The sequence below is a fragment of the Schistocerca piceifrons genome, unplaced genomic scaffold (assembly GCF_021461385.2).
Source record: "Schistocerca piceifrons isolate TAMUIC-IGC-003096 unplaced genomic scaffold, iqSchPice1.1 HiC_scaffold_866, whole genome shotgun sequence".
Lineage (NCBI taxonomy): Eukaryota > Metazoa > Arthropoda > Insecta > Orthoptera > Acrididae > Schistocerca > Schistocerca piceifrons.
Window position 1 is genome coordinate 908,583 of NW_025729131.1, and position 13,894 is coordinate 922,476.

Genomic DNA, 13,894 nt, shown 5'->3' on the forward strand with positions numbered 1-13,894 from the left:
TATCTACTGCCCATTAATTTTGATCCCCACCTCAGTAGGTTCTCGAACTTGGTCTATAGCTTCCTGGATGTAAGCATTGAATATAAGAGGAGAGAGAGCACATCCTTGCTTTACCCTTTTTCTAATGTTTGCTTCTTGTTCCTGGTGACAGTTCCTAATCACTACCACCTCATTCTTATAGAAACCGACTTTCACAGGGATGTCTTTGTACTTTATTCCACTTTTCCTCAGCATTCTGAACATCTCTTGCCAGATAATGTTATCACATGCCTTTTCTGTGTCTACAAAGTCAACATAAGTAGATTTATTTTTCTGTAATTGCTTTTCGATAATGAGTCTCAATGCCAGAATTGCCTCTCTTGTTCCCAATCCCCTTCTGAAACCAAACTGATCTTCACTCATATCCTTCACCTTCTTTTCAGCTCTCTTCAGGACTATTTTTATGAGAATTTTTGATGCATGTGATATTAGGCTTAGAGTTCGGTATTGTTCACATTTTGTAGCTGCTGCCTTCTTTGGTGTAGGAACAATGATACATTTCTGGAAGTCCGTCAGTATCTCTTCTGTGTTATAGATGGACCCAATAAGTTTAAGCAGCATCATTTTCAAGCTGTCACCAGCATTCTTTATTAGTTCTGCAGTTTTTTTTATTAGTTCATTGGTTCTCAGTGTCCATTGAGAAGTTCAGGCAGGCAGGTGCTAAAGAGGTCCGAAATTCACAAAATTCTCACAAGAGGAAAGTAAATAATAATGTTACCATTTTTCACCAAAATATTCCGGGACTGAAGAATAAAGTAGATGAGCTCCTTGTTTGTTTAGATGACATTGAATCTGATAATGTAATAGATATACTATGCCTGTCTGAGCATCACATTGTGTCTGATATGGAAAAGGTAAATGTCAGTGGTTATAAACTAGCTGCACATATGAGTAGAGAGAATAAGGTGAGAGGAGGAATTGCCATATATGTCAAAAGTTATCACTGTGTAAAAAGCTTAGATACAAAAAAGTTTTGTCTAGAGCAACATATAGAAGCATGTGCCTGTCAACTTAAACTGAAGGAGGGCTCTTTTATAATTGTAACAGTATGTAGGTCCCCTTCAGGAAACTTTCATTTATTCTTGGAAAACTTGGATGTCTTGTTGTGCTATCTGTCAGATAGGGGAAAGCAAATTATTGTTTGTGGGGACTTCAATATTGATTCACTGAAAGAGTGTAATAGGAAGAATGACCTGGAAGTCTTGCTCGGTTCTTTCAATTTGACATCTGTCATTAATTTTCCTACTCAGATAGTAAAGGACAGCAGCACATTGATAGATAACACTTTTATAGACCAAGATAGGTTTAAAAACAAAAATTCTTGTCCTGTTGAGAACGGCCTTTTTGATCATAATGCTCAGCTAGTTACAGTATATGACACAGCTCCATTCAGTAATTCAAAACTACCCTCCAAAGCTGTGCGTTCAATTAATGACTCAACAATTAGAAATTTCAGAGAAAATCTTTAGCAGTTATACTGGGATGAGGTGTACAAGGAACCCGATGCTAATTTAAAATATAACTTATTTCATGATACACTTGTAAGAGAATTTGAAAACTGTTTCCCCAGGAAAGTAGTTAAATCTAATTATAATAAACCACGCAAAAAAACCTTGGCTTACTAAAGGAATAAAAATCTCTTGTAACCACAAAAGGGAACTGTATCTAACAACAAGAAAGAGTAATGACCCAGAAGCAGTCAAATATTATATAAACTACTGTGCTACATTAAGAAAGGTTATTAAAAAGTCCAAAAGTATGTGCATCATGTCTGAGATTAATACCTCTGATAACAAAACCAAAACAATTTGGAATATTATTACAAGGGAGACAGGACAACCAAGAGTACAGGATGATGGCATCACCATCAAAGCGAATGGAAACTTGAGAAACAACAAGCCGGAAGTCGAAAACGTTTTTAATAATCATTTTTTAAATGTTATAGAAAAAATAGGATCTAAACATTCATTAGAAGAAGCAAGGCAGGTAATGGAAGAGGCCTTACCCACACCATTTGATACAATCGAAATTCCACCCACCTCTCTTTCTGAAATTAGGAAGATAATAAACTCTCTTAAGAACAAATGCTCACATGGAATTGATGGCATTTCCAGCAGGATAATAAAAGCTTGTTCCCAAGAAATAAGTGGGATTCTTAGCCACATATGTAATAGCTCTCTGAAGTAAGGTAGACTGAAGTGTGCCATTGTTAAACCACTGCATGAAAAAGGGGATACGTCTGATGTCAACAACTACTGCCCAATCTCTCTTCTGACTGCTTTATCCAAAATTCTTGAAAAAGTAATGTAATGCAGAGTAGCTTCACACCTTTGTAAAAATAAAGTTTTAACAAAATGTCAGTTTGATTTCCCTAAGGGTTTTTCAACTGAAAATGCTATATATACTTTTACTAATGAAATATTAAATGCTCTGAGTAACCAGAAGTCACCCGTTGGAATTTTTTGTGATCTATCAAAGGCTTTTGATTGTGTAAATCATGGAATGCTTCTAGATAAGCTCAAGTACTGTGGTATGAATGGGACAGTGCTCAAATGGAAGAGTGCAGAAAGTTGAAATAAGCAGTTCACATAATATGCAAGAAACTGGCGATTTCTCAAACTGGGAAACAATCAAGAATGGGGTGCCACAAGGTTCAGTCTTCAGTCCTCTGCTGTTCTTAATATATATTAATGACTTGCCATTCTATATTCATGAAGATGCAAAGCTGGTACTTTCTGCTGATGATACAAATATAGCTACCACACCCAACAGACAAGAATTAACCGGTGAAATTGTAAACTATGTTTTTCAGAAAATCATTAAGTGGTTCTCTGGAAATGGGCTATCATTAAACTTTGACAAAACACAGTATATACAGTTCCACACAGTAAATGGAATGACACCATTAATAAATATAGACTTCGACCAGAAATCGGTAGCTAAGGTAGAATATTCAAAATTTCTAGGTGTATGCGTTGTTGAGGGTTTGAACTGAAAAAAAAAAAAAAAACGCACACTGAGGATCTGCTGAAACGTTTGAGTTCAGCTACTTATGCTATTAGGGTCATTGCAAATTTTGGCGATGTACATCTGAGTAAATTAGCTTAGCACGCCTACTTTCATTCTCTGTTTTCGTATGGCATCATATTCTGGGGCTGCACAAAAGCACGTAACTGGAGCTCATCCAAGATCATCCTGCAGACACTTATTTAAAGAGCTATAAATATTCACTGTAGCCTCACAATATATATATTCAATTATGAAATTTGTTATTAACAATCCGAACGAATTCAAAAGTAATAGCAGTGTACATGGCTACAACACTAAGAGAAAGGATGATCTTCACTACTCAAGGTTACATCTAACTTTGGCTCAGAAGGGGGTAAATTATGGTGCCACAAAAGTCTTTGGTCACTTACCTAATAGGATCAAAAGTCTGACAGATAGCCACATAGCCACATTCCATTACGAAGTGTCGTATTCATGATCTATGGAACAAGTACTAATCTAATCTAATCAACACCCATTACTTTGTTGTCCTGTAGTTCTTTTAGAGCTCTGTCAAATTCTTGTTGCAGAATGTCACCTCCCTTGTCATCTTCGTCTACTTGCTCTTCTCTTCCTATTACTTCCTCCGAAAGAGGTGTTCTGGCATGTCTAAGTGGGAGATATTCTAATTTTCACTGTTGGTAGCTAAATAGTGCTCACAAACTGTTAGGAAAAAAAAAAAATGAGCTGTCCCATGTATCAGCAGCTGCCATGAAGGAGCATGCTACATTTGCATTGACAATGATTTTAGAAAAAAAGTCTTACCTTGATTATAAAAATTTATAACAGAAAAACTGTTTGACATAATAAGTTATATTTGATGCCATTACATAGGTTACTGTTAATAGTTTTATTTTTATTTATTTTTTTTTTTTTTAAGACCACTTATGTTAGTAAACCTCAACATGTGCACCCTTGGTATCTCGAATAATGTCGAGGTGGTATTCCAGTTCCCACCAGGTGTTTTATAACATGTGTTCCGTCACAATACCCACAGCAGCTTGTATCCTAGCCTTCAGTTCATTGACGTCAGCAACTGGTGTGACGAAGACTCTGTCATGGTATAGCACTCCTTCCAATCCACCAATCCTGACATTACTCCCCTCTCCAGACATTACGCCCCTTGACTTTTTTTCTGGGGCTATATCAAGGACAGAGTCTTTGTCACACCAGTTGCTGACGATGACAAACTGAAGGCTAGGATACAAGCTGCTGTGGGTACTGTGACAGAACACATGTTACGAAACACCTTGCGGGAACTGGAATACCGCCTCAACATTCTCCGAGCTACCAAGGGAGTACCTGTTGAGGTTTACTAACATAAGTGGTCTTAAAAAAAAAACTAGTAACACTAACCTAAGTAACAGCATAAAATGTAAATCATTATGTCAAACGGTTATTATTACAATCAGGGCAAGACTTTGTGCTCACTCTGTACATTTAAGTCTCATAAAAGAGTAACACATTTTACATTAGTACGCCTTGTATCCATACAGCCTATGAAGTGAAGTATTAAGAGAGGCTGATTTTCACCCATTGGCAGAGTTCTACAAGGGGCCAATATCCGCGACTACTACCATATTGACATTTTCTCATCTCCTAGGTCACCATGAGGCCACGAACAGTACACAACACAAAATAGCAACCTAGTTTTTCAAGACAATATAATGAATGATACAACTGAGTCAGGGGAAGAAGAGGAAAGTGGGGGGGGGGGGGGGGGGGGGGGAAGGGGTGTAAGCTGAGTAACTTGATTAATTTATGTAGGCATATGTACTGACGCCATTTTAGTTTGTTAGCCAACTGAGCACCAAGTAATTTTACACATGCTATTTCACCTTGCACATGATCATTAGTATCAATTTCTGGTACCAGAAGATTCTTTTTTACTCATTTGAAATTTCAGAACATGACCAAGCGAGGTGGCACAGTGGTTAGCACACTGGACTTGCATTTGAGAGGATGACAGTTCAATCCTGTGTCCGCCCATTCTGATTTAGGTTTCTCATGATTTCCCTAAATTGCTTCAGGCAAATGCCGGGATGGTTCCTCCCTAATCCGATGAGACCAATGACCTCGCAGTTTGGTCTCCTCCCCCACATCAACCCAACTCAGAACATGAATTTTTTTTTAGTGTGAACCTGCAGTAGGCCTATTCAACAGTCTCCTGAAATACGTATGCTATAGTCGAAGCTGCCTTTTGATGAACATGCTAATCTCTTCAAGAAGAATTAAGAGTTTTTGAACACTCCATTGAGGTCACTGTTAGATCATTTAGGTGGATTAAACTCTGAAATAGATGTAGCACTGAACCTTCATGGATTTTATGTTTACTGCTATCTTGTTCTGAGTTTAGTTTTATTCCTGTACTACTGTCGCTAGGTATCTTCTTTCTCTTATGAACCTAAGATTCCATTTATCTCCGTGTTGATCCTGAACTTTTAAGCATGTTCACTAAACAAACAATTCATGAAGCGAAAAATTTTTAAAACATTATTTCTTGGCACTCTAGGTCTTGAATCTTAGATAGATGAAAGCTACACAGACTGATAGTGTTATGAGGACCCTCTGTCACTGAACAGGTACAACAGTTCAAGATACTTTATTCTGGACTGGTATTTAGCACCTGCCCTTCTGTCTATAGTAGTATTTGTGTGATCAATTCAGCAGAAATCTCCAAAAGATAACACAAAACTAGAAAAAAATGAATTATGTTGCAATTAATCATGGAGCTTTCATTTAAATAATACCTGATGTCTGTCCTCTATGTACAGTATTCCATAACATTGAAATTGTTTACTTTGAGCACTATCTGCTGTGATCTGGAACAAGCATTTAGTCTGAATGGCTTATGTAACAAATTTCTTGTAACACTTTTCTAAAAGCAAGACTATTGCAACCTACATCCTTCTGAACCTGCTTGGTGTATTCATCTCTTGGTCTCCCCCTATGATTTTCACCCTCCACACTTGCCTCCAATACTAAATTAGTGATCCCTTGATGCCTCAGAATGTGTCCTACCAACCGATCCCTTCTTTTAGTCAGGTTGTGCCACAAATTCCTCTTCTCCCCAATTCTATTCAGTACATCCTCATTTTACTTGATCTACCCATCCAATCTTCAGCATTCTTCTCTAACACCACATTTTGAAAGCTTCTATTCTCTTCTTGTCTAAACTATTTATTGTCCATGTTTCACTAACATGCATGGTTACAGTCCATACAAATACTTTCTAAAAGGACTTTCTGACACTTAAATCTATACTTGATGTTAAAAAATTTCTCTTCTTCAGAAACAGTTGCCTTACCAGAGACCATCTACATTTTATATCCTCTCTACTTCGACAATCCTCAGTTATTTTGCTCTACAAAGAAAAAAACTCATCTACTACTTTCAGTGTCTTATTTCCTAATCTAATTCCCTCAGCATCACCTGATTTAATTTGACTACATTCAATTATTCTCCTTTTGCTTCTGATGGTGGTCATCTCACATCCTCCTTTCAAGACACTGTCCATTCTGTTCAACCGCTCTTCCAGGTCCTTTGCTGTCTCTGACAGAATTACAATGCCGTTGGCAAACCTCAAAGTTTCCATTTCTTTCCCATGGATTTTAATTCCTACTCCAAATTTTTCTTTTGTTTCCTTCACTGCCTGCTCAATATACAGATTGAATAACATCGGGGATAGGTTACAACCCTGTCTCACTCCCTTTTCAATCGCTGCCTCCCTTTCGCACTGCTCGACTCTTGTAGTAATAATTGCTATCTGGTTTCTGTAAAAATTGTGAATAGCCTTTCTCTCCTTTTATTTTACCCCAATCAACATTGTCAAAAGCTTTCAGAGAGTCCACAAATGTTAGAAATGCATGTTTGCCTTTCCTTAATCTATCTTCTAAGATAAGTCATTGGGTCAGTATTGCCTCGCATGTTCGAACTTTTCTATGGAATCCAAACTGATCTTTCCTGAGGTCGGCTTCTACGACTTTTTCCATTCCTCTGCAAATAATGTGTGTCAGTATTTTGTAGCCATGATTTATTAAACTGATAGTTCAGTAATTTTCACACCTGTCGACACCTGCTTTCTTTGGGATTGGAATTACATAATCATCAGTATTATCAAATTTATCCTTGTATGCAGCAAACACTTTTCATTCATGTTCTTTGTTTTATAGGCTATCACTTTGCATTGTTCAAATTATTCTAACTGCTATAGGCCTTTACTTACATCAAGACTTCATATCACATCAACTGTCATATGCAGTAATTTTATTTATTTATTTACTTATGGCATAGTCCATATCAATACCGGAAGGCTAAGAGAAAATCTTACTTTCATCATCTCAGATGTTACTGTATTTAGCATATGTTAAAATGTCAAACTAAGTAAGAAACACACACATTTTTGTTTTCTCCAAAAAAAAAAAAAAAAAAAAAAAAAAAAAAAAAAAAAAAAAAAAAAAAAAAAAAAAAAAAAATTCTGCTCCAAGATACAGCCCTCCAAAGATGACACTGCACATACCACTTTGAAGTTGTAAATTTTGGAAAAAAAAGTTAAAATGCTGTATCTCCGGACCAGTTCCAGATATTTTGTTGGGGGTGTTTCTTATTTGAAGGATAGCTGCTTTATGATTACAAAGAAATCCTTCATTTGGACTTATCTGTCAAAGTTATTTTATTATAGCATTCTGAACTTTACTTATAATTTATGGATTTTTTTCTTTAAAAATGCCAATCCATAAAATTTTGATTTCTTTCCTGTTGATTAGTACCAGATAGTTTTACATTTGCTGAAAAGGAGAGCTTCCACTTTTAGGTTGAACAGGTTCTATAAGCAACTGAAATTTTTGCCATACATAAAACCTGTTTTATTACCACATTATCACACAACAGGCTCATAAACATCAAAACCTAGCCTTATTTAACACAATTTTAGTTTTGAAAGATGAGTAAGAGATTCATTTTTCAACCTTTTTAAACTGTTCCAAAATGTATGTGAAAGGTTCGAAGACTTAAAAGCTTCACTTTATACAACTTCTGTGCACTCTGTTTTGAATTGAAATTAGACAGTCAATGAACTAAAAGTGTGTTCCACTGCTTCAGTATCTTTTTTTAATATACAGTCATGCATTCCTATTGAACCAATAGGAACTGGAGCACTTACAATCTTCAAAACACTGAACAGGAAGTGAGCACTGATGGTGTTGTTGCTGTCCTTCAGCTGGAAACCTATATGCAGTAGCTGGTCAATGTGTTAGCATAAAGTTCACTACAATTTTGTATACACACACACACCACAAACACTCCCCTTCTCAGGTTGTGAATCCGAATATTATCCTGCTGTTTCTAAGGTGTTTGCCGAACGAATGAAATTCTTCTCTCTTGCTCTTTAAAGTGCATGCAATATGAGTTTGCCCATCACTTTGAGTCCAAAAACGTGTCTTCTGAATTTCTTTCGCAGTTGTAGTTTGTTTGGACCATTCTTCTTCTTTTTTCCGCTCACAGAATTCTTTGATTTCCTCTTTGGACAAAAGAATGAGGGCTGTGGATGTGCAAGATTTCATGACTCTCGTAAAATCCTCAGCATTCTGAATTGCAGCTGTATTTGATCTCGAAAGATTGTGTTTTGTAGCATATTGCTTCAGCAGGCCTCCTACACCATCACAAGGACTCTTCCTGTGACCAGTAGCACTTAAAATGACTAGGAGCACCATCAGAAATAATGATGATCTCTGCCCCTGTTTGCAGTTGAAGAATTTTGCGCATTGCTAGCAAGGCATGTGCTGAGTCATGGCCTATGTCATCACTTATAACTGCAACACTTGTGGTCTTGTTTTGACAATATGTCACTCCTGTAAAAATTGATACCTGGTTATTACTCCAATGATATCCTTGTACTTCTTGTGGGAGTATTACAGACCGGTTCTCAGCAAAATCACAGTGAAGCACTAAACATAGTTCTTCAGCCTGTACACACCCTTTCACTTCTGCAATGTGTTGTTCTTGCAATTTCTTCAGATGCTGGTGTGTTATTCCTTTCACTGACCATTTACCAAGTTCATCAATGAGACTGTCAAAGGCAAGAGTTTTCTTAATTAGTTTGCTTTCCTTCCATGTCACATATGTAATTTCTGCAGAGTTATCTGCTACATCTTCCAGCCAAGTGGCTGTAAAGACAGTCCTCCCTTTCCAAGGCAGTTGCCAAATTCTTGAAACAAACAAGTATCTTGCTTTACATAACAGACTACTAATGACTTCACACGCCCAACAACCAAGGTGTCATAGGTCACATGCTCCAGTAAGTTCTTCAAAGTTACCATACAACGTTCAAAATTCACGCAGTACACATACAGACAGACATCTCTAGATGGGTGTGGAACTACCCACTTGGATTGCAGTGCATAAAATTTTGATCTCCCAACATGTGAAGTTGTATAGATGCTCTTATAAATTGCTATTAAGTTTCTTTAATACCACTAGTCATGTACCTCTTCACTAACATAACTTTCTGACTTTCAACTGTTACAGATATAGTGTCTTTATTGTTGGCACTCAGGCAAGAACAAGTCTACTTATCTTCCAGATAAAATGACTGCACTATTTGAACTTCAGCTGCTTCTACAGGATGAACATAGGCCTAATAGGGATCTGGCCTTCCAAAGACTCCTTTTACAGACCTCACATTTCTTGAGTTGTCTACAGTGTACTTTGATACTGACGGAATATGGCTCAAAATTGTTTTCTTTGAAAATGTCTCTGTAACAATAGTTAAAACTTGCACCCTTTCACTGTAGGGTGCACAATATTCAACAGCTGAATTGATATTTGTGAAAATTCTTGGCAAGAGGTGAAAGAGTGCTTTGGTTCATTTTCTTCTGAAGATGGAATTTTTACTTTGACGAGTGTGGTCAGTTTTGCTGTAGTGCATTCATCCACTGCTTTAGTAATTTCTCTGAGCTTTCTTGAGGCAAAGAGCTTGTGGCTCGACTTCACTGATCACAGTTTCTAAACAGGACTAACATCTACCTCTGTAGTTGACTGATTCAGGGTATTTAACTCTTCCTCTATTGATGCAAAATCTGCATCACCTGCACCATGGGAGGCTTCACCTTATTCAGACACTATCATTGTTGTTATTTTGTTAAAACATTTAGAACACAAAAATTCATCACTGGAAATATCTTAACTTTGAAACAGACTCTTCAAATGAGAACACTTATTCCCAACTTGAGTAAAGTCTGTTTTTTTGTCTGTCTTTTATATCAGTCTTTTATGGATATGCAAATAGTCAGCAGACTTCACTCTCCTGTGGCCCCAGTCAGAAGACATTTCAAACAGTCCTTTTCACAAAACACACTGCAACTGTGTCAACTGGCAAATTGCTCACAAAAACAGAGAACTTACTGTATGGTCTCAGATTTCTTAGAAGCATTTTCAGAAAACAAGTTAGCACTGAACAACTACAATACAGAAACCTGCAATGAACAACCACAATAAAGAAACTGACAAGAAACTACAACAAAGTGTAAGAATATCTGCAACAATGAGACTGAAAAGAAATAACTGCAACAAAGAAAGTGATAAGAGATAATTGCAACAAAGACAATGGAAATATACATTGTAACAAAGAAATTAGTAAGAAACTACTTCATTGAAAGCATATATTACCTTTGAAAGTTAAAAAAAATATTTAAAAAAAAATAAAACCTGTCCAACTTAAAAGTGGAAGCTCTCCTTTACACAGAAGATAGCACTAATTGGTAATAATCGACAGAAAAAAGATCTAACTTTTCTGGATTGACATTTTTGAAAAAAAAAATCTGTAAATTAAGAAAAAGAACTTTGACAGATATGTCCAAATGGAGGATACCACTATCATCATAAAGCAATTATCTTTCAAATAAAAAAAAACTCTAACAAAATATCTAGAACTTTTACAGAGATACAGCATTTTTTTAAAAAATTCCAAAATTTGCATCTTCAAAATGGTGTTCACAATGTCATCTTTGGAGGCCTGTATCTCAGTGGCAGAAATTTTTGTGGGGAAAACAAAAAAAATACATGATTCTCACTTACTCCTGAATTTTAACATACGCTAAATTCAATGACATCCGAGACTATGAAGGTAACTCCCCTGCCTGAAGTGATACGGATTATGCCTTGTGTATTAGGTAAAAACAGAGACCAAAAAGTTTTTTGTACCATCATTCACACATACTACAGAATTTTTATGGCTTTTACATTTTATAAGGTCATATTGGGCTTGGTAATGAGTTCTATACGCACAGGATTTTTTTCCTCAGGAGTTAAGGAAATGAGGTTCAAGTGTGACTGAGTTCCGTCCCCCATCAACAACACATCTTTGTTAACAAATTGACCTGTAACATTAGCCCAAGGTCTAGGTTTTGTTAGAGGCGACAAATTGGCTGTGAGGCAGAGACACTAAAAACTGTGAATACAAAATAAAGGTTGTAGTTATGCCATGAAATGTAGCGCATCCAAACATCTCTTTTCCCTCCACATTAACACACTTTAGTTTAGCAAGATATGTTCAGAAAAGCTATATTACATAATAGACAATTCACCAATGAAAATTTTGGAAGAATTGCATGCAGAAACAAAGGAAGTGTGGGGATGTGGGCACTAAATAACCCTTACCAAGAACTAGGAAGAACACAGCCTGTAGCAAAGACACCTGTAAAGTTACAGAATGTTTCGGTTACTCACCGGAATGTCTTCCCTTTAATAATTTCTTTACTTCACTTAAAATTGTTGTGAGGCACAATTATAGTTAAAAAGACATTGCCTCACATCTTGTTTTGATTGTAATGCACCATTACCCCAATGAAATTTCATCCGTTGGGGAAACAAAAGGCAAAAGCTAATGTAAAACGTGAACTAGCCATCTGAAGATGAACCTGTCAGTTCATAATCAATAACGGTGCTGTTTAAATAAATAAATAAATAGCACTGTAAAAAGTGGCTGGTTGCTGTAATCTACTGTGTAAGAGTCAACCCATAGGAAGTTTCAATCTATGATGTACAGAGTGCAGAACAATCCAAGCTTAATGTATATATGAGCAGTCACTTAAAATGAACCACCTGCAGTTATTGCAGTGAAAATTTGAGAAACCATGTGATCATTACAGTTGATGTTAATCTGAAATTTTGTTGTAAGAAATAGCTCCTTAAAAAATGAAAGAAACAAATAGGTGTAGGCTGTAAGCATACCTAGGTGATTATCCATTTGGCACAACATTTTCGGTATATTTTCATCATTTTCAATTTCTGGACTAACAACTGGAGCCATATTCCAAATAACAATTCTTCCAGAATCTCCACCTGCAAAAAGATGAAATACACGGGTAACAATGCTGTTGTACGCAAAGCTGGTGTAATATTCAACAAATTGTGATTTCCGTCAATTGATCATAAAGCAAATAGAAATAAACTAACGGCAAAGCCAAGTACTGGTAGCACTGTCATGGACCAAATGTGTCAAACTAAAAACCATCTTGACAACTGTGATATTCAAAAGGTCTATGTTCTGAGAGTCAAATTTTTTGTTAACAGTTCACAGTGGCCGATGACCGTATCAGTGTAGTCCCTCCAATCCCACAAACCAATGAACAGTTCACAATTTCTTAATCCATTTCTTCTTTTGGACATAGTTCTGCATAGTTGATAAATCAAATAGCTTCAAACTGTTCATTTCTGGTTCCCTTATTACACCATAGTTTTATGCAGTGGCTAATACATTCTTAGTCCTTTGTGATCTATATGTATAAAATTAATATACTGTGCATTTGCTGCTGAATGCACACACAAAATTTTTTTAATGGGCTATAACAGAGACAAATATGTGCATACAATTGTACTCAAGGGTGAATAAATCTATTCTATTCTTGGTGCAGATCTTTACGAAAACACACTGATGCTACTACATCTTTCTTCTACACTTGCACCGTGGAAGTGGTGTCCTGTTCATATAAATAAATGCTTTTGGTCAAACACAAGATTTACATTAAGTTCACAAACATATTATACCAAATACATCACATAATAATACCTTGTCCTCCTGTTGCAAACCTGGATCCATCAGGATGGATGTCAACGGACAAAATAGAAAGTTCTGAAAAAAATTATGGGTCGACAGAGGCGTCCGATCCCAGGCGTCGGCTTTGACCCATGACGTAAGGGTGTTGTGTGTGACGTCATGATGGCGCGGAGTTTGGTTTGTGAGCGTGGCGTGTTTGAAGATGTCGTCGTGTTGTGGTTTGTTGTGCTCTCTGGTGGTATGTTCAGGATTTTCGTTTGTGTGCTGTAATGGGCTCAGTTTGCTTTTGCTCATTATCCAGAATTGTTCGAGTGTCGGCTGTGTTTCTAGTGGAATTCCTTTTAGTTAGTTAACGATTTTGTGTGATGGTTAATTTAGTGATGTTCACTGCATATGGTGTGGTAATTGTATTAAAATTAATCGGTTGTTGTTTTTGTTCAGGAATGGATATGACTGATAAAATTAACAGTGCGCAGGTCACGAGAAGTGTTCGATCCCAATGTGTGGCTGTGTATGTTGATATTGGGGGTTGACAGAAGTGTCCGATCCATGCGTCGGCTTTGACCCGTGACATAAGGATGTTGTCGTGTGTGACGTCATGACGGCGTGGAGTTTGGTTTGAGTGTGGCTGTCTCCAGTTCTGTTTTACCTTATTTTATTTACTTTTCTGATCTGTTTGTTCTATCTCGTGAGATTTTTTTTTTTTAAATTTAAAAACACTTATTACTTATTTTAATTATCTGTTTCATCGAA

The 13,894-nt window shown here is 36.6% G+C and overlaps 1 protein-coding gene across 1 annotated transcript in view; it reads right to left on the reverse strand.

Moving 5' to 3' along the window:
- The window catches only part of LOC124771029 (protein HIRA-like), a 303,194-nt gene extending 289,502 nt beyond the window's left edge, over nucleotides 1-13,692 (reverse strand). Inside the window, 3 exon segments of the mRNA XM_047249270.1 lie at nucleotides 12,316-12,426; nucleotides 13,154-13,216; nucleotides 13,596-13,692. Coding sequence (XP_047105226.1) covers nucleotides 12,316-12,426; nucleotides 13,154-13,216; nucleotides 13,596-13,692 — 271 coding nt within the window.
- Between the last annotated feature and the right edge of the window lie 202 nt (nucleotides 13,693-13,894).